Below are 18702 nucleotides of genomic sequence, written 5' to 3' on the forward strand. Positions count from 1 at the left end.
GTATTGTATTATGTAATATATATGTATACACACATATGTATGTATTGACAGAGGTTTCTTTCTATAATTTATGCTGGTCTCCAACTTAAGGCCGTCCTCCTGCGTCAGCTCCCAGGGTGCTAGGATTATATGCATGAACCACCACGCCGGACATTCAAGTCAGGCCGTTGGTTCTTTACCCTCTAGCCCTATGCCCCTCGACCCTGCCCCATCCCGGAAAGCACCAGCCCACCTAGCGTCGAGCAGGGCGCCGGAAGTTGCTCACCCGAGCCCGGAAGTTGCTCAGGCTCCACGCCCTGCGCTGTAGTGTTGGCCAGGTGTGTGGGGCTGTCCCAGGGTCTCAAGGGCCCAGTGGCGGCGGCCCCGGGGAGGGGCGCGGTCCACAGCGGCCTTCCGCGGCCTTCGGACCGGGGCTGGCCGCTGCACACCGCGAGCGGCGCGGGCCACCGGCGCGGGCTAACGGGAACCTCGGGGCCCGCACTCAGTGGAGCCGACTCGGCGCTGGAGGGATCGGCGGGAAATGGCGGACGAGGCGTTGTTTTTGCTTCTCCATAACGAGATGGTGTCCGGAGTATACAAGTCCGCCGAGCAGGGGGAAGTGGTGAGTGACGCCACGCACCCCGGGGTCCTGCGGTGGCTCCTGCTTGCATTCCTCGCCCGCCCCGCGGCCGTAGACGCCCAGTAGGTTAGACGGAACTGGTCCACGAGAGGCATCCCGCGGGATGGAATCTGTCGGCTCTTCCTCCGAGACGGAATCCTTCATCCATTTCTGTGTTGTCTTCTGTTTGGTGTGTTCGTGTCCGTGTGTTCCTCTGAGTGCATGCTACAGAATTTTATTCTTGACCTTGTTAAGATTTACCTAGAGTCTAACTGCAGAGCTGATTTTGACATCCCTGCTTAATTTTCCTGCTGCTCCCAACAGCTTTAGAGGCCCACTACAGACTATCCCAGCGAGACTTTTACACTTTCCTCATCTCCTGATTCAGGATACCTCTCCACACAGCACCAGGGCCAAAGCCTCATGAACCTTGGAGTTAAAGCAAGGAAACTTTGCAAGATTTTTAGCAATAATTATGAAACCACTTAAACTAATTGTTTAAAATACTTGGTGTTCGTTGTGTCAGCGCTGGTTTTAGGACTTTGGTGTTACTAGTGAGTGGCACAGTGGCCCCATCCTTTTGGAGGTTACGTCGAATGTGGGAGTTCTTATTCCCTCGTGGTTCTTCTAGAAAACAGTAAGCATGCCTAGTGCTTTACATTTATGTGTATGGGTATTTTTCCTGTCTGTATATCTGTATATCCTGCATACCAGTTGCCAATAGAGACCAGAAGAGGGCTTCATATTCCTTGGAACTGGAGGTACAGATAGTTATGAGCTGCCCGCCATGTGGGCACTGGGAATTGAACCCAGGTCTTCTGGAAGAGCAGCCAGTACCACTCTGCAGCCTGCCTAAATCCTATTCCTAATTACACCCATCTGCAATAGATCACCCATAGGTTACAGCATTTTTACTGTGTTATCATTGGTATTTGCCTAAAGCTGTCCTAACTTTTAGTCTCTTCCCCAATACAGAAAACTAGTAATATATTCCTTTATCTTTTATCATGAAATCCCATCCATTTTTTTAAATCTTCCTACCTTTTATTGACTATTTTTTTTTAAAGATTTACTTATTTTATGAGTATGCTGTAGCTGTCTTCAGACACACCAGTAGAGGGCATCTGATCCCATTACAGATGGTTGTGAGCCACCATGTGGTTCCTGGGAATTGAACTCAGGACTTCTGAAAGAGCAGTCAGTGCTCTTAACCGCAGAGCCATTTCCCCAGCCCCCTTTTATTTACTTTTTAAGTGGGTTAGCTCAAAATAAGGTTCTATTCACAACAAATCCTTTTTTTTTTTTTTTTTTTTTTTTTTTTGGTTTTTGAGACAGGGTTTCTCTGTGTAGCCCTGGCTGTCCTGGAACTCACTCTGTAGACCAGGCTGACCTCGAACTCAGAAATCCACCTGCCTCTGCCTCCCAAGTGCTGAGATTAAAAGCATGCACCACCACCGCCCGGCCAACAAATCCTTTTAAAAATTAAGAAGAAAAAGATACCCAAAGATTGTGATTGGTTTACATATTGAAATGTATTTCTAGTTAGCAGGGAAAACTGAACAGAGAGCAAAGATTATGGTTATTACTGAGAGAAGGTTTCATCTTGTATATCTGGCTGGCTTTAACTCCTTTTGTCCGTCAGGCTCGCCTTGAACTCAGAGATCCTGTCTCTGGGATTAGAGGAGCGCTGGGATTAAAGGCATTCACCACCACAACCCCTGGAATTAAAAAAGAAAAGTAGTTACTTTCTGAGGTGATTTTCCTGTTGCAGTGGTCTCTGTGACTTCCACTACAGCATTCTGTGGCCAGAGCCAGAGGTGTTGAAGGTGACAGTGACGGTGCAGCCCATCACCCTCCTCTTCAGAGACCTCAAAGTAGACCTCAGGACTCCGGCTCTGCTGCATGAGCAATGAATATGCAGCTAGAGCAGGTAGCGAGCTGTTACTGCCTTTGATGAGTACACGGAACTCCATCAGATGATGCAGAAAACATCCTCAGAGGCTAGAAAACAGCAAGGTCTCATCATACTCAGAATATCCGTCTGCTACAGAGTGTTTCCAACTAGAGATGGTCGAGGAATCCAGTGGGTGAGAAGGCGATGCAGTGTTTTTAAAGGCATCTTCTATTGGGGGCACAGTCGGAAACACTTATGCATACTGTTTTGGTCCTTATATTATGATCAGGTGACAGTAAATGCTGTGAGATTGTTTTTGTTACTTTCTTTTTTTTTTTTTTTTTTTTTTTTTTTTGATTTGTTTTTTTTCCGAGACAGGGTTTCTCTGTGTAGCCCTGGCTGTCCTGGAACTCACTCAGTAGTCCAGGCTGGCCTCGAACTCAGAAATCCGCCTGCCTCTGCCTCCCAGAGTGCTGGGATTACAGGCGTCTGCCACCACCGCCGGGCGTTTTTTTTAAATTTAAAACAAACCTTTAAAAATTTTTTATTTTGGGGCTGGGAGAGATGGCTCAGCGGTTAAGAGCACTCTTCCAGAGGTCTTTAGTTCAATTCCCAACAAAATGGTGGCTCACAGCCATCTGTAATGGAATCCAATGCCCTCTTCTGGTGTGTCAGTGACAGTGTGCTCATATACATAAAATAAATAAATCTTTTAAAAATTTTATTTTATTATGTGTGTATGGGTATTGTCTGTGTACTGATTTTGTTCCTAGTCCCTGAGCAGGACAGAAAGGTGGTGAGAGAACTTGCTGGAGTCAGTTGTCTGTTTCTGTCACGTGGGTTCCAGGGATCAATGCAGGTTTTTGTCTTGGTGTCTGTCTGTCTGTCTGTCTGTCTGTTTGTCTATGCATCATATCTATGGCTGGGGAGGCCAAAAGAAAGCATCAGATCCTCCAGGACTGAAGTTACAAATGATTGTAAGCTGTCATGTGGGTGCTGGGAATTGAACCCAGATCCTCTGGAAGAGCAGCCAGAGCTCTTAAAGGCTAAGTCATGTATCTTAGTTCCCTGCTGGTGTTTTAAGCTCAGGGCAGTTCTATTAGCTGTAAAGAGAAAAACACCAGGACAGGCAAGCTGTGTCAGCTGCTGCTAGGAGAAGGGAACTGAAAATGAGAGAGAGCACCAGTGCTGGTTCTAGTGGAAGTGGACAGTCACATAGCAAGTGGAGAGGGGGCTTCAGAAAACTGAGAAAGCCCTGAGTCCCAGGGAAAGCTCACTTGCTTTTGGCTAGTATCTAAGAAATAGATAAGAAAAGTTAAAGAAAAGCTTCCAGTAACTTAGAAAAGGGCCAGGCTGTCTGGCAGGAGCGCCACAGGGCTACATGCTGCAAGTGCCTGCCTCATTTTAAAAGCATACTTTAAAATTTTTACTTATTTATTTTTTGTGTACAAATTCTATTTTTGTTTGTTTGGTTTTGTTTTTTTATCCCCTGCTTGTATGTGTACCATGCCTGGTGCCTGAGAAGGCCAGAAAATGTCATCAGATCCCCTGGGACTGGAACTACATGTTGTTTTGAGCCATTATGAGATAGTTAGCAATTTAACCAAGGTCCTCTGGAAGGACAGTCAGTGGATTTAGCTGCTGAGCCATTCTCTTATCCAGTGTACACACACACACACACACACATATGTATGTTTTATATATATATATATGTATATACATATATATATATATATACATACATACATTATTTGTATGATTCTTGGCAGGATTGTATGTCATTCTAAAAATACTTATTTGTGTGTATGCACCCATGTGTTATGACACACATCAAAGGGCAACTTCCAGGAATTGATTCTTGTGGGTCCTAGGAATTAAACTCAGGTTTGTTAGGATTGGTTGTAATCAGTCTTTACAGGCTGTCCTAATTAACTCTAGACACAACCTAAAGTTATCCAAGTTTCAAACCTGTATTGAAGAATTGCCTAGATTAGACTGGGCTGTGGATATGGCTGTGGGGAAGTTGTTTTTAATTGATGCAGAAGAGTCTAGTCCATTATGGGTGGCTCAGATAGTCCTGGGCTGTATAAGAAAGCTAGCTAGCCTGTGAATGAGCAAGCTGGAAACTATTTCATCCATGGTTCCTTTGCTGAGTCCCAGCCTCGCTCTCCTCAGTGGTTGACTGTGACATGGAATTGTAAATGAAGTGGTCCCTTTTCCTGCTCTACATTCTTTTTGGGCATGGGTGATAAATCATATGATTTGAGTTTTATGTTAAACTGTGTTTCCTGATAATGAATGTGTTCCTGGATGATTCTACAATAGATTGTGTCTTCTGCCATCAGGATTCCTTAGTCTAAGCCTGTGGTTCTTTGTCTAGGGTTGAGGCCTTGTGAGCCTTCCCTCTTCCACATTAGCATGTCTACTGGTGTCATCCTTAGGTCATGTTTAGGCAGCCGTGTTGGGACTTCACAGGTGTAGCTTCTGACATTTCTAGGAGACAATCTCACAGCAAACTTCTGTTGATCTGGCTCCTAAATCTTTCTTTCCCACTTTTGTCAATGAGTCTTAGGTGCAGGAGTTGTGTTGTAGGTGGATCCCTTGATACTGGGCTCTACCACTCTGCATTTTGAACTGTTGTGGTTTTCTGTGATGATCTTAGTCTGTTGCAGTTTCCTTGATGAGGGGTGAGAACCACACTCCATATCTAAAGATTTGGAGTGAGAAGCCTTAGATGAGAAGGAATATGTGTTGCTTGTCTTTCTCATTACTTCCCGTCACAGAGTCTTACTGGGTGGAGAGTTTTACTGGGGGGAGAAGTTGGGTGTGGCATTTCTTATAATCTTTCTGCTTCCTCTTCTGCAATGATTCCTCACTCTTAAATGGGGTGAGGAGGTATCTGATAGAGGTAGAACTCCTGTGCAGTGCTGAGCAATAGGCAGTCTCTTAATCTCCTGGTGACCAGAGTGAATCTCTGTTAGTCACCATCTCTACAGACAGGAACCTCTCCGGTGAGGGTTTGTGAGATGACTTAATTTAGGAATATAAAGATGACACATTAGGAATTTGTTTAATACTATGCCCATCTAGCAGAGCAAGAGTAGTGGGTTTTCCCCTAGGAATTAATTTAAAAGAAAAAATTTTGAGGTCTTTGTAGACTCAAGATAGCAATTGAAGGAACTCTGGCCTGCTTAAGTGTGCCAAGCACGGCTCTGGCAGGCCTAACCCTTCTCCCCAGTTCCCTCTGCCTTGCTAAAAGCTGGTAGATCACATTCCTGAGGCTAGCCCCCAAGGCCCATTCCCTTATTGGGCCAATCCTCCTTCCTGAAGCTGTCTATCAAGGAATGAAGTCCAGCAATCAAAAATCCCCCTTTGGCTCACCTAATTAACATGTCAAATCAAAATGAAACACTTCATCCTAACATGGGCTTTCCCCTGGTACCTTTATAAACCACCATTTTCCTGTGTGCTACGTCTGTCTCCTCTATCCAGAGACAGTCCTTTGCTCCAGTCCCCTTCAGGACAAATACCCCTGTCCCCTCTCCCTTGCCCCTTTGTCCCCTTTCTTTTGTTACCTTTCTCCACTCCCTCTATCTCCTGTCTTTGTCCCTTATCCTGTCCTCTGTCTCTCTGGGGCAGATAAGGCTCCTTTGTGCTGAGACCTTGGTCTAAGAACTTGGTGTTGGGGTCCTGAGCCTATGCTTTTCCTTTCAGGAATCCCAGGTCTGATGTATACTTAGCAGAGATGTTTTTCTTCTTCTAGTCCACCCCCTACAGGTGGTCTCTTCACACTGCTGATTGTTATGCACAAAGCCTTTGGTTCATATGATCTCACTTGTAAGTTCTTAAGATTAGTTCCTATGCTACTGGAATTCTTTTCTGAAAGGTCTTGTCTCTGATTATAAGAGTGTTTTACTTTAGTAATTTCAAAGTTTCAGATTTTTACATTAAGGTCTCAAATACATTTGAGCTTATATTTTGTGCAGAGTGAAAGATCTAATTTTATTCTTCTACCTGTAAGCATCCAGTTTTTTCTGGGATTCCCTCCCCACCTAGCTATTAGGGATTATACCTAGGGACTTAACATTATTCTCCTGCCTTGGCCTCTTTAGTGTGATCTACTGGCGTGTGCTACCACTCCTGGCCCCAGAGCCTGACATGCACTAGGTTAGTATCTGTCATTGAGCTATATCCCTAACTTTGTTCACCCGTGTATGTTTTAGGTACATTTATGAAAAACCAGCAGTAGCTGTGTGAGTTTGTTTGTGGGATTGGCCTGTGTGTTTGTGCCAGAATCATGCTGTTTTGTTACTGTAGCTCTGGAGTGTGATATAGAAATCAGATGTTGGGCTATCTCCAGCATTACTCTTTCTGCTCAGGATGTGTCCCTGCCATCCTACCTGTTACAGGGATGGCTGGCATACCTAGTCCCTACCCTAAAATACAGCCCAGGGTCTGAGCTGCCCTTCCTCCAGAGGCTCTTCCCTGTAGAAACCAATCATTTTGGTTACCTGGCCTTTTCTGGTCCACCCTTTACCTTCTGGGCCTCCTGGTCTGGCTCTCCCCCTCCCCTTCCCTTCTCACATGGCCCCGCTCAGGGTCCTGTTCCCTCTGGCCTCTCCAGGTGACCCTGCCTCTGGCTGTGCTCTCCCTCACCAGCGGTAAACCGCCACCACCATCCCTAGAGCAACCCTTCCCTTCCCTTTTCTTTCTTTTTCATTTTCATTCAGGATCTTGTGCAAGTTTCAGATTTGCTTTGCCTAGTTCTGTGAAGATGCTGCTATAATTTTGGTAGGGATTGGATAGCGGCTTTCACAGAATATATTCTAATCCATGAGCATGGGAGGTACTGCTGTCTAGTGCCTTCTTTTTTTCTTTGGTTCTTTTAACTTAAATTTTTATTCTTTGAGAATTTCATGCATTAGTACTGTATTCAGTCATTTCCATCCTCCTTTCCTCTCCCAACTTATCCCATGTCCCTCCCCACTCTCTTTCAAATTCATGACCTATTCTTAATTGTTATTGTTAGACACACACACACACACACACTCACACACTCAAAAATATAGCCTACTGAGTCCCTTTAGTGTTTGTATGTGTAGTATTTAGGGCTGACCACTTGGGATTGAATAACCTATGTAGGCCTCCTCCCTGAAGAAGACTGATTCTCCCTCTCTCTGCACTCATTAACTGTTCAGAGCTCTTTATTTAGTGGTGGGGCCTTGTGAGATATCCCTTGCCTTTGTTGGCATTTCAACTGGTGTTGGCATTGTGTAGGTCTTGTTTAGGTGATTATACTGTGGAGAGTATATGACTGCGGCTTCCCTGTCATCTACAGGAGACGCAGTCATTCCGGTTCTCAGGGTCTTGCCATTTTTCTGCCCTCCCCAATTCTGATATATTCCCTGAGCCTTATGCATAGGGGTTGTAGTGTAGATGTGTCAGTTGGCAATGGGCACCTTACAGTCAGCTTTCTGTGTTTCACCTGTTATGGGATTCTTAATAGTCTCTGCTGCAGAAGAAACTCTTATCTGTGGATGGAGGGGTAAGTATTTAGAATGCAGTTAGAAATTATGCTGGGTTAGGGACGTGGCAGTAGTAGATTCTCCTCTAGTGTTCATGATCTCTCCAGCCACTTCCTCTTGAACAGGCCTTATGTCCAATTACATGACTGCAGGTTACCCCCAAGAAGTAAGTGACACCATTTTACTCTTGGGGACATTCTGCCCTTCTGGTCATTGTTATGGGTCACAGGCATCACAGCTGGGAGGACTGTTAATTGCTCTTCTCTGTGGTAGTTAGCATACCACTTTTGGATACTGCAGGAGTGGTAGCTAGTCTTCATGAAGTGTGTTGTATCTTTAGCAATTGAGTCTTACTTTAAATTCTGGGAGGCAGCCAAAGACAAGAGCCTATACTATTTTGGGGACCTCTCGAACTCCCCTTAGCAACAGTAGAGAGAGATTTCCCGCATCTGGCACTGATGTTTTTGTTAGATAGTCTGTGTCTCTGTGGGAAGCAGTATCCCTAAAGTGGTGTACCTTCATTCAAACATGTATAAATGCGTGCATGTGCGAATGTCATCTTGAATTTATATTTTAGCATTTCTTCTTCTTCTTCTCCCCCCACCCCCCACAGGGTCTCTTTGTGTAGCCCTGGCTGTCCAGGAACTCACTCTGTAGACCAGGCTGGCCTTGAACTCAGAAATCCACCTGCCTCTGCCTCCCAAGTGCTAGGAATAAAGGCGTGCGCTTATTTTAGCATTTCAAAATTGTCATTAGATATACTAGCAGAAGACTCCACTGATAAAGGTGCTCTCTGCCAAACCTGAGAACCTGAGTTGGATTCCTGGGACCCTCGTGGTTGAAGTAGCAAACCAACCCAGTTTTTCCTCTGACTCCCACATGTGTGTTTTGTGCACATACAACACACACACAGATACATGTAAGACATGTTTAGGGCTGTTAAGTCGCTTACTTACAAAGGAACTGTTGAAGTCCTGGGACTCAGGCTGGGAAGAGAGAAGTCATGCTCCGAGGCTGTCCTCTCCCTTCCCCCTGTGTGCCGTGGCTGCCACCCTACTGTCCCACACAGTGTGCTGTGTCCACCTGTGTGCCGTGGCTGCCACCCTACTGTCCCCACACAGTGTGCTGTGTCCACCTGTGTGCCGTGGCTGCCACCCTACTGTCCCACACAGTGTGCTGTGTCCCCCTGTGTGCCGTGGCTGCCACCCTACTGTCCCACACAGTGAGTCCTTAGGGTTAGCGGCAAGTGCCTGTGCTTGCGGAGCCATCTTCCTGTCCTCTGATTTCTGTATTGCTATTTTAAAATATGATGGCTTAAAACCTGAGAGGATTCAAACTGCTTTTTGTTTTGTTTTGTTTTTTAATAGGAAAATGGACGGTGTATTACTAAGCTGGAGAACATGGGGTTTCGAGTGGGACAAGGACTGATAGAAAGGTGAGCAGTATGGATTTGAAAATTTTCTTCCAGGTAGGTTATGAACATAGAAGATCCATTTCAAATCATTACCGAGAACATATTTTAATTTCCAGTTTTTAATTTTTATTTTTATAGTTAATAGATTGAAAATTATTATTAAGAGACTGCTAGTATATCAATAGCAGATCATGCATTTTGTATGCACAAGGCCCTGAGTTCCATTACAGAAAATAAAATTCTCTTTAGACCTGGTCTTAGCTAAGCTGTTATTCTTGTTTTATTGTTTTTGCTTATGGACATGGCCTTGCCGTGTAACCTAAGTTGGCTGCAGACTTAACCACTCTCCCATCATTCCCTGGGACTGGGATCATAACTATTCTCTACTGCGCCAGCTCCAGATTTTATGCGTTAGCCATTGAGGAAGAACTGTTTTACATGTGTAAGTTTTTAATGAAAGTATTAATATATAAAGATACCTATTTGCAATCTCATTGCATTTTCTGCTTTTGGCTTAGTAGATTTTTAAAATCTAAATGGAATTTGTTTAATTGGATAGGCATAGAAATGTGTGTTTATGGGTCAGGGTTTTTTTGTTTGTTTTTTGAGGCAGGGGTTTTCTGTGTAGTCCTGGCTGTCCTGGAACTCACTCTGTAGACCAGGCTGGTCTAGAACTCATAAAGATCCTTCTGCCTCCGCCTCTTGAGTGCTGATACAGAGGCACACCACCATCACCTCACCTGGCTGGATTACTTTCTTTTCCCTGAATATATAAATAGTTAAATTTTATATTAGATAAATTTTACATAAAAATAATCCAATAACTTACCTTCTTTTTTCTTTTCTTTTCTTTTTCTTTTCTTTTTTCTTTTTTCTTTTTCTTTTCTTTTCTTTTCTTTTCTTTTTTTTTTTTTTTTTTTTGAGATAGTCTCATACTGTAGCCCAACCTACCCTGGAACTCATGTAGCCCAGATTGGCTTCAAACTTGTGAAGAGCTTGTTCAGCCTCCATGGAGTTTGGATTATAGGCCCAAACCACCACACTCACCTAAGTCTCTTTTGCTGTTCATTCAATAGTCTGAGTTTAACTGGAAGTTTGACTGGCTGATAACTAATAGGCTCTTGAACACCATAATTATATAAAGGCTCCAAATGCGCTGAGGTGAAATTGTCTTCACTTGGTGTTTATCACTGTATGACTGTAAATAAATGTTTAGAGCCTGTAGGATTTAGAAAGTAAATTTCTTTTCCCTGAATATATAAATAGTTAAATTTTATATTAGATAAATTTTACATAAAAATAATCCAATAACTTACCTTCTTTTTTCCCCTCTTGGAAGAGAAGAAAAAAAAATTTCCTCCTTTGTTTTCTTTGTGAGAAATATATTGTATTACTTCTAGTTAATCTTCTTAGGTTTACGAAAGATACTGCAAGGTTCAAGGATGAATTAGACATCATGAAGTTCATATGTAAAGATTTTTGGACTACAGTATTCAAGAAACAAATTGACAATCTGAGGACAAATCATCAGGTATTTAGATAAACCTTTGTGCTGTTGTTTCTAAGACCTATTTTTTAAAAGTCACTAAATGTGAATGTCCTTCACGTCAGTTACTGACTTAGCCATTGTTGCGTGTGATGTGTGTGAGTGCAGTTACTTGCTGGCACAGTGAGGTAGAGGACAGCCTGCAGGAGTTGTTTCTCTGCTCTAGGTTCCAGGGATCCAGTTCAGATTGGGAGGCTTGTGCACAGTGCTTTTACATGCTTTTATCTTGGTTTATAGTCAATTATTTAAATTAGATTATTCTGAGGATTTACTTTGATGTATATGCTTGCGTGCATAAAAGCACTTTGTGTGTTCAGTGTCCAGAGTAAGGTCGGATCCCTTGCAGCTGGAGTTAGAAAAGGTTGTGCGCTTCAGTGTGTGTGCTGGGTGCTGAGCCTGGCCCATTTGCAAGGACAGCAAGTAATCTTAGGAGCTGAGTCATCTTTCTTACCAACACACTAGAATTTTTTTTTAATAACTTTATGTTCTTCTAATGTTCTTGAGAAGTCAGTCATTAGCTCTGGTAGGGTAAAGTAAATAAGGAGGAGAAGGCAGCAGTTATCAGGAACTATAGCTGTTTCTTTTCTCTAGTTTCATAAGTTGTGTTCAAATTTAAAGTGTAGGCTGGGCAGTGGTGGCGCATGCCTGTAATCCCAGCACTTGGGAGGCAGAGGCAGGCGGATTTCTGAGTTCGAGGCCAGCCTGGTCTACAGAGTGAGTTCCAGGACAGCCAGGGCTATACAGAGAAACCGTGTCTTGAAAAAAACCAAATCCAAAAAAACAAAACAAAACAAAAATTTAAAGTGTAGCAAATGGGGCTGGAAAGATGGCTCAGTGGTTATGTGCATGGATTGCTCTTGCAGAGGATTTGAGTTTTGTTCCCATCCGCATGACAAGTGTCTTAGAGCCTCCAGAAATCCCAGATCCAGGGTTCAATCTATGTGTATGCATGCACATATACATATAAACACATAATTAAAAATAAAATAACTCAGGGCTGGAAGATGCCTTAGCGGTTAGGAGCACTGACAGCTCTTCCAAAGGTCCTTAATTCAATTCCTAGCAACCACATGGTGGTTCACAACCATCTGTACTGGGATCCAGTGCCCTTTTCTGGTGTGTCTGAAGATAACTACAGTGTACTCATATAAATAAAAATAAGTAAATCTTTAAAAGAAAATATAACTCTCTGGCAGTGGGCAAAGAGACATCTCATTGGTGGTGGTGTTATAGACAGGTACCATTTGAGGAATTTTCTGAATTCAAGTTGGCAGGAACATCATTCTTGGCAGGGATTAAGTAAAAAGTGTTGAGAAAGAGGTCAGTCTGGTTTAAGCCTGAATAACTCATTGACTTCATGTTTGTGCCATGCCTGGGCTGTGAGTATAGACGGACCAAACAAGGTCCTTTTAGCATTACTGAAGGGTCCCTGTACACAGTTCTTCATTCCATTGGCCAGAAATGATACAATGGGTTTTCTTTTCTAAGGTATATTTCCCAATAAAACTGTCAGAACTGGGGGAAAAAATCTTTAGAATGTAGCATATGTCAGAGTAATTGGTTTAGGCTTCACTCTTTATCATTTGGGTGTATGGTGGAATTCAGAACTATAGTTATATTAAATTTATGTCTATAGAATTATTTCTAAAGTCTAATTCATAGAACACACTTAACTCCTAAATAACATGCTCTGGTTTGACCGGAGAGATGGCTCAGTGGTTAAGAGCTCCTTCTGCTCTAACAGAACCTAAGTTCAGTTCCCAGTAGCCATGTCAGGTGGTCACAGCTGCCTGTAATTCCAACTTACATCTTTCTCATCTCAGTGAGCAACTACACTGCCTCACACACCCTACACAGACATAAAGACACACACAAACAATTCAGAAAAGATGAATCCTGACTGGAGAGATGGCTCAGCGGTTAAGAGCACCAACTGCTCTTCCACGGTCCTGAATTCAATTCCCAGCAACCACAGGGTGGCTCACAATCATTTGTAATGGGATCCGTTGTCTTCTTCTGGTGTGTCTGAAGACAGCTACAGTGTATGCATATACATAAAATAAATAAATAATTCTTTTTTAAAAAAAGATGAATCTTAAAAAAGAACTTGCTTAGGTATGCAGTAGTTGGTTTATATCCTATTTATTGATTGATTGCTTGATTGATTGACCTACTTACCTACATAGCTAAACAGAGACTCAATCTGTAGCTCACTGTTGACTCTGTGATAGAATCACAGACATGGGAAACCCCGCCTGCTTAGGGTGAGGTGGTTTTTAAGGACTCCAGGTGACATTGACTTTGATACTACTTTTGTATTTTCGAAACAGGGCATATATGTACTTCAGGACAACAAATTTCGACTACTTATTCAGCTGTCTGCAGGAAAACAGTATTTAGAACATGCATCCAAGGTATTTAATGGAATTTTGGTTTTGTGCTGAAAAAAAGGAATTACAGGGAAAATTATAAAATCACAACAGATTCAAATTAAACATAGTAATTTTAGCAATTTATTGAGAAGCCTGAATTCTTTTTTGTTTGTTTGTTTGTTTTTTGTTTTTCGAGACAGGGTTTCTCCGTATAGCCCTGGCTGTCCTGGAACTCACTTTGTAGACCAGGCTGGCCTCGAACTCAGAAATCCACCTGCCTCTGCCTCCCAAATGCTGGGATTAAAGGCGTGCGCCACCACTACCCAGCGAAGCCTGAATTCTTAAGTATATGTTTTTTCTTCAAGGAAAGGGAAGTTTGTGGGCCCCCTCCTTTTTTAAAGAATTATTTTTTATTTTATGAATATGAGTATGCTGTAACTATCTTCAGAAATACCATTAGTAGACATCAGATCACATTACAGATGGTTGAGAGCCACCATTTGGTTGCTGGGAATTGAACTCAGGACCTTTGGAAGAGCAGTCAGTGAACCATCTCTCCAGCCCCAAGTACATGTTCTTAAGTAACCTTTTTTAAAAGCAGACCATTTTTTCCTATTTTATTTTATTTTATTATTTTATGTGTACAAGTGTTTTTGCCTCCTTTATTATTGTGTGTCTGATGCCTGAGGAGGTGATGAGTGAGTTTCCATTGGGGTGCTGGGACCATGGGAATTGAATGAATAATAAATGCACTTAACCCTCCAGCTCCCTCTTTATTTTCTTAACCCACATGGTAAAAATTCAAGTTAAAACTGTATTTAATAAACTGCTTAAAATACTTAAAATTACTTTAAAATAGTAATTTTAGTTATACCATTTTGTTTAAGCCATTCCTCTGCAACTGAAGACATGGTGACCATCAGCTCCTGTGTATCTGAGAGAGGCAGTGGAGACCAATAAGAGAAACACTACTTCTGAGTGCCAGGAGATGTAGACTTGTCACTCAGTCTTCAACATGATGTGCTTACCTCAGTAAAGATACTCAGACGTGCAGACATTACCTGTGTAGAAATAGTTACCTCAGAGTTTAGCATCTTCTTTGGTAGGCTAAATGTGTAAGAAATATAATTGTTGCTGGGCACAGGTGGCGCACTTCAATCCCAGCACTTGGGAGACAGAAGCAGGCGGATTTCAGAGTTGGAGGACAGCCTGATCTACAGAGTGAGCTCCAGGACAGCCAGGGCTACACAGAGAAACCCTGTCTCGGGAAAAAAAAAAACAAAAACAAACAAACAAACAAACAAAAAAAGGGCTGGAGAGATGGCTCAACAGTTAAGAGCACCGACTGCTCTTCCGAAAGTCCTGAGCTTAAATCCCAGCAACCACATGGTGGCTCACAACCGTCCATAATGGGATCTGATGCCCTCTTCTGGAGTGTCTGGAGTGTACACAGCTTCAGTGTACTTAACATAAATACATAAATCTACCAAAAAAAGGAAATGTAATTGTCATTTTTTCTAAAAGTTTATTTTACATTAAATATATCTGTATTTCTATCCTTTAATCTCACAGAGACATCAATGAATAAACAAATAGACTAAAGAAAAGTAACAGATTTCAAGTTTTTGCGCTTTGACTTGTTTTTTTGTTTTTGGAGGAGAGGCAGAATCTCACTGTGTGGCCTGGCTAGTCTGAAACGTGCTATAGACCAGGCTGGCCTTGAGCTCAAAAGAGATCCTCTGCTCTGCCTATGTCACCATGTCTGTCAGAAAAACACATTTTAATATATGGGTTCCTTCAAAAGAATTAAAATATCTAGGGAAATACAATTTGCTATTTATCTGTAAATACTTGCTCATCCCTCAGTTTGTTATTAATTTTAAAATTACCATACAAAATAGGTTTCACGGTTCCTCTCCCATGAATACTTGGTTCCTGTTGCTTCTTCTCGCCCACTGCCTCGTACGTCTGCCTGCCTTGTGCTGACCCCTACTTGCTAATAAAAAGTAGCCTGCCTTCTGCCTTCATGTCTCATGTGTACTAGTGCCCTCTTTTTTATTTCCCTCCCATATCAGAAATTGTTTGCAGATATAGTTATGTTTTTATGGTTAATATATATATTTCATTTTTTTCTTTTTATTAATCACATTTTACTATTTTTAGTTCTCATTTAACTTTGGGATAGCTTAGTTTCTTCAGCTTTGAAGAATAAGTTAAAAAATTTTTTTCTGAGGACGGGATTGATGATTCAGTAGTTAAGAGCACTTACAATATAGCCCAAGCTGGTCTCCTATTTGTAGTAACCTTGCCGGAGCTTCTCCAGCGCTAAAATATCCGGCAAGCATCAGCTTCATAGCTGTGCTGTAAGACTTTTGTGTCACTGGGCAGCGGTGGCGCACGCCTTTAATCCCAGCACTTGGGAGGCAGAGGCAGGCGGATTTCTGAGTTTGAGGCCAACCTGGTCTGCAGAGTGAGTTCCAGGACAGCCAGGACTATATAGAGAAACTGTGTTGTTTTCTGAGACAGGGTTTCTCTGTGTAGTCCTGGCTGTCCTGGAACTTACCCTGTAGCCACTGCCTGTGCTGACAACACCTGGCTTAGGCTGTCTGTTTTAAACAAGATGAAATGTTTTGCTGGCGTATTTTTTCAGTTTTTTTATTGGGTTCCTATACCTCTGTATCCCTTCACATGATTGTTTCACTCTAATCCCTTCCAACCTCCCAACACTAGGTAGGAGAGAAAGGTTAGAGGGGAAAGGGGCGTAGACCCCTTTAGACTACTTCTTGCTGATTAGGGAAGTTAAGTTCCTTAGGGCAAGTCCATTCTTCATCATCAGGATATCTCCAACACCTTCCTCTTTTTGCTCACTTGACTAACTACAAACAGGAGCAGCAGCTTCCTGAACACCCATCCCACCAGGGGTAGCCACTGCAGGTTCTTAAAAGTTCCAGCGTAAAACTATCTGCAGCTGGCAAAACCATGCCCTTGCTAGTGAACGAGGCAAATCATAATCACCTGCTGGTGAAGCAGCCTCTTATCCACACTTGGGATTAAAACAAAGATATTCACATACCATGACTGGGCTTTTAAAGAAATGAAAACTCTCGCTACCATGTTTGGCTGTAAGAAGCTGGCTATGGTAACACATTCCTGTAATCCCAGTACTTGGGAGACAGAAGCACAAAATAGTGAGCTTGAGGCCTGACTGACCCACATGAGACTCGGTCTCAAAGGTGGAAAGGGGAAAAGGGAACAGAGAGCTCTTTGACTAGTCAGCCGCATTGATAGGAAGGAGAAACAAGCAAGAAATTGAGGACGCTAGAGTGATAAAGAAAGAACTGGTTAAGTGTTGCACTGCAGGGTCTAGTTACATCCCTGTGCACAGCATGTGTGCTATAGTTACAGTTAGATTGAACCCTAACAGTTCTTTCACCACACCTCTGCGCTTCCTTTCTTTTTCAGTAGAGGTTTGTGGTGTGAGGACTCCCTATATGTTGCTCAGGTTGGCTTCCCGTTCTTGCCTCAAGAAATGCTGCTCCTTCCTGCCTCAGCCTGAGTAGTGATAGTGCAGGTGCCTGCCACCATTGGCTTTCCACGCCTTTTTTTTTCCACTTTGGTTTTTTGAGACGGGGTTTCACTATGCAGTGCTGGCTGTCTTAGAACTCACTATGTAGATCAGGGTAGCCTCCGACTCACAGAGACCTGCCTGCCTCTGCTTCCCGAGTGCTGCGATTGAAGGCAGCTTCTCAGCTGCTCTTCCCGTGCCTTGGCTCCTGCTCTCGCCTCCTGTAGTCCCTCCTTCTGCTCTCCTTTATAAACACAGCGGACGTTTGGTGATGCCATAACTTAAAGCAGCTCCGTGTTTAGCAGTAGCATCGTCGTTTTAATAAACCCTTACTTTTTCTTCCTCTTTAGTATCTAGCATTTACGTGTGGCTTAATCAGAGGTGGCTTGTCAAACCTGGGAATAAAAAGTATTGTAACAGCTGAAGTCTCTTCAATGCCTGCCTGTAAGTTGAATTTATTTATCTTACATGTACATATCATCGTTCTCTTTTAAACCTAGAGGAGACTAAAAATGCTGACACTTTTGACTTTACTGTCCTCTCTCTCACATTTATCTTCTCACTCAAGCTACTAACCAACTGCAAAAGTGAGTTGACTTTCACTGTATTACTTTTCTGCCCACTGACAAATTAGTAATGAAATACCCAGAATCACCAAGCATGGTGACTCACACCTTCAATCCCAGCATTCAAGAAGCACAGACAGGCTAATCTTGGGGAGTTTGAAGCTTGCCTGATCTGGTCAACATACTGAGCCCCAAGCTAGGGCTACGTAGTGAGTGAGACCCTTCTCAAAATAGAGAAGGGGTGGGGGGTAGGGAGAGAGAGAAAGGAAAGAGAGATAGGATGTAGGAACGATACCTCCTCAGAAAACAGATAATTATGCTGTGGGATAGACTTTATTGAATATCTTAAGGACTGTGAAAGACCTGACATAGCAAGTTCTTTGAGTGAAACTACTTCCCAAAGGGAAATGAGTATGCTTGTTTTCCTTATGCCTGAAAATTGAAGAATGGGTCTGTTCCTTTTTTCAGGCAAATTTCAGGTGATGATACAGAAGCTGTAGAAAGAGGCGGCAACTCCTGGGCGGAGCACTGCACATCCTGATTTCACCTCCTCGTTGGCTATCTGCGTTGGAGCAAACTGTTGTCACCAGAGTCACATAGACCAAATCAAAGTAGATACAGGTCCTTTGACTGACAGAAACTAAGTGAACTGTTCAGAGCGATTTCTGAGAACTAGACACCAAGATGCAAGGCTCTTCATTTTAAGCATCTTCATTTCCATAGGGTGATAAGCATTTAACCATCAATTGGGAAGTGAAACTAGGGGTGTGTTGAATTGCTGTATAAAAAAAATGCACCAATCAGAATAGTTTGTGTTCAAATGACCAAAATTTGAAGTATAAATCTTTTATTTAAGAAAACAAACCACTATGTTAAATTAAGCTTAATTTTTATTGTATTGCTTATAATTTATTTCTCTCAATTCATATACTTATGTAAGGATCTCATTTATACATTGTGTATATATGTGTATATATAAATATATGCATTACTGTCTAAATTGCTTGAAAGTTTAATAGAATTCAGTTCTTGAGTCCTCCATTGATTTAATCAAAGTGAAATGTAGATTAGTTTAAATGTGAATTTGGCAACTCTGTTGCTGAAGAATATTAGGGGTATGTGTGTGTATGTGTAGGGAAAATGAGCGGGACCCGGCTCGCGTACCCGTGTACCTGCAGAGGGAGGCTGCCCGGCTAGCAGGAAAGGTCCTTGCCCAGAATGT

At 42.6% G+C, this 18702-nt stretch overlaps 1 protein-coding gene across 1 annotated transcript; it reads left to right on the forward strand.

The window, feature by feature from the left end:
• Positions 1-296: 296 nt before the first annotated feature.
• On the forward strand, positions 297-18480 carry Trappc6b (trafficking protein particle complex subunit 6B). Its single transcript, XM_052185804.1, has 6 exons — positions 297-601; positions 9385-9452; positions 10845-10962; positions 13308-13391; positions 17265-17358; positions 17949-18480. The coding sequence occupies exons 1-6, from the start codon at positions 521-523 to the stop codon at positions 17978-17980; spliced, it is 477 nt and encodes a 158-aa protein (XP_052041764.1). The 5' UTR covers positions 297-520; the 3' UTR covers positions 17981-18480.
• Positions 18481-18702: the final 222 nt, after the last annotated feature.

This window comes from Apodemus sylvaticus, chromosome 6, assembly GCF_947179515.1.
Source record: "Apodemus sylvaticus chromosome 6, mApoSyl1.1, whole genome shotgun sequence".
Taxonomy (NCBI): Eukaryota; Metazoa; Chordata; class Mammalia; order Rodentia; family Muridae; genus Apodemus; species Apodemus sylvaticus.

Coding starts and splice junctions, on each gene's coding strand:
- Trappc6b (XM_052185804.1), top strand. CDS start 521: ATGGCGGACGAGGCGTTGTTTTTGCTTCTCCATAACGAGATGGTGTCC. Junction 13,392..17,264: donor ATTTAGAACATGCATCCAAG/GTATTTAATGGA, acceptor CTTCCTCTTTAG/TATCTAGCATTTACGTGTGG. Junction 17,359..17,948: donor AGTCTCTTCAATGCCTGCCT/GTAAGTTGAATT, acceptor TCCTTTTTTCAG/GCAAATTTCAGGTGATGATA.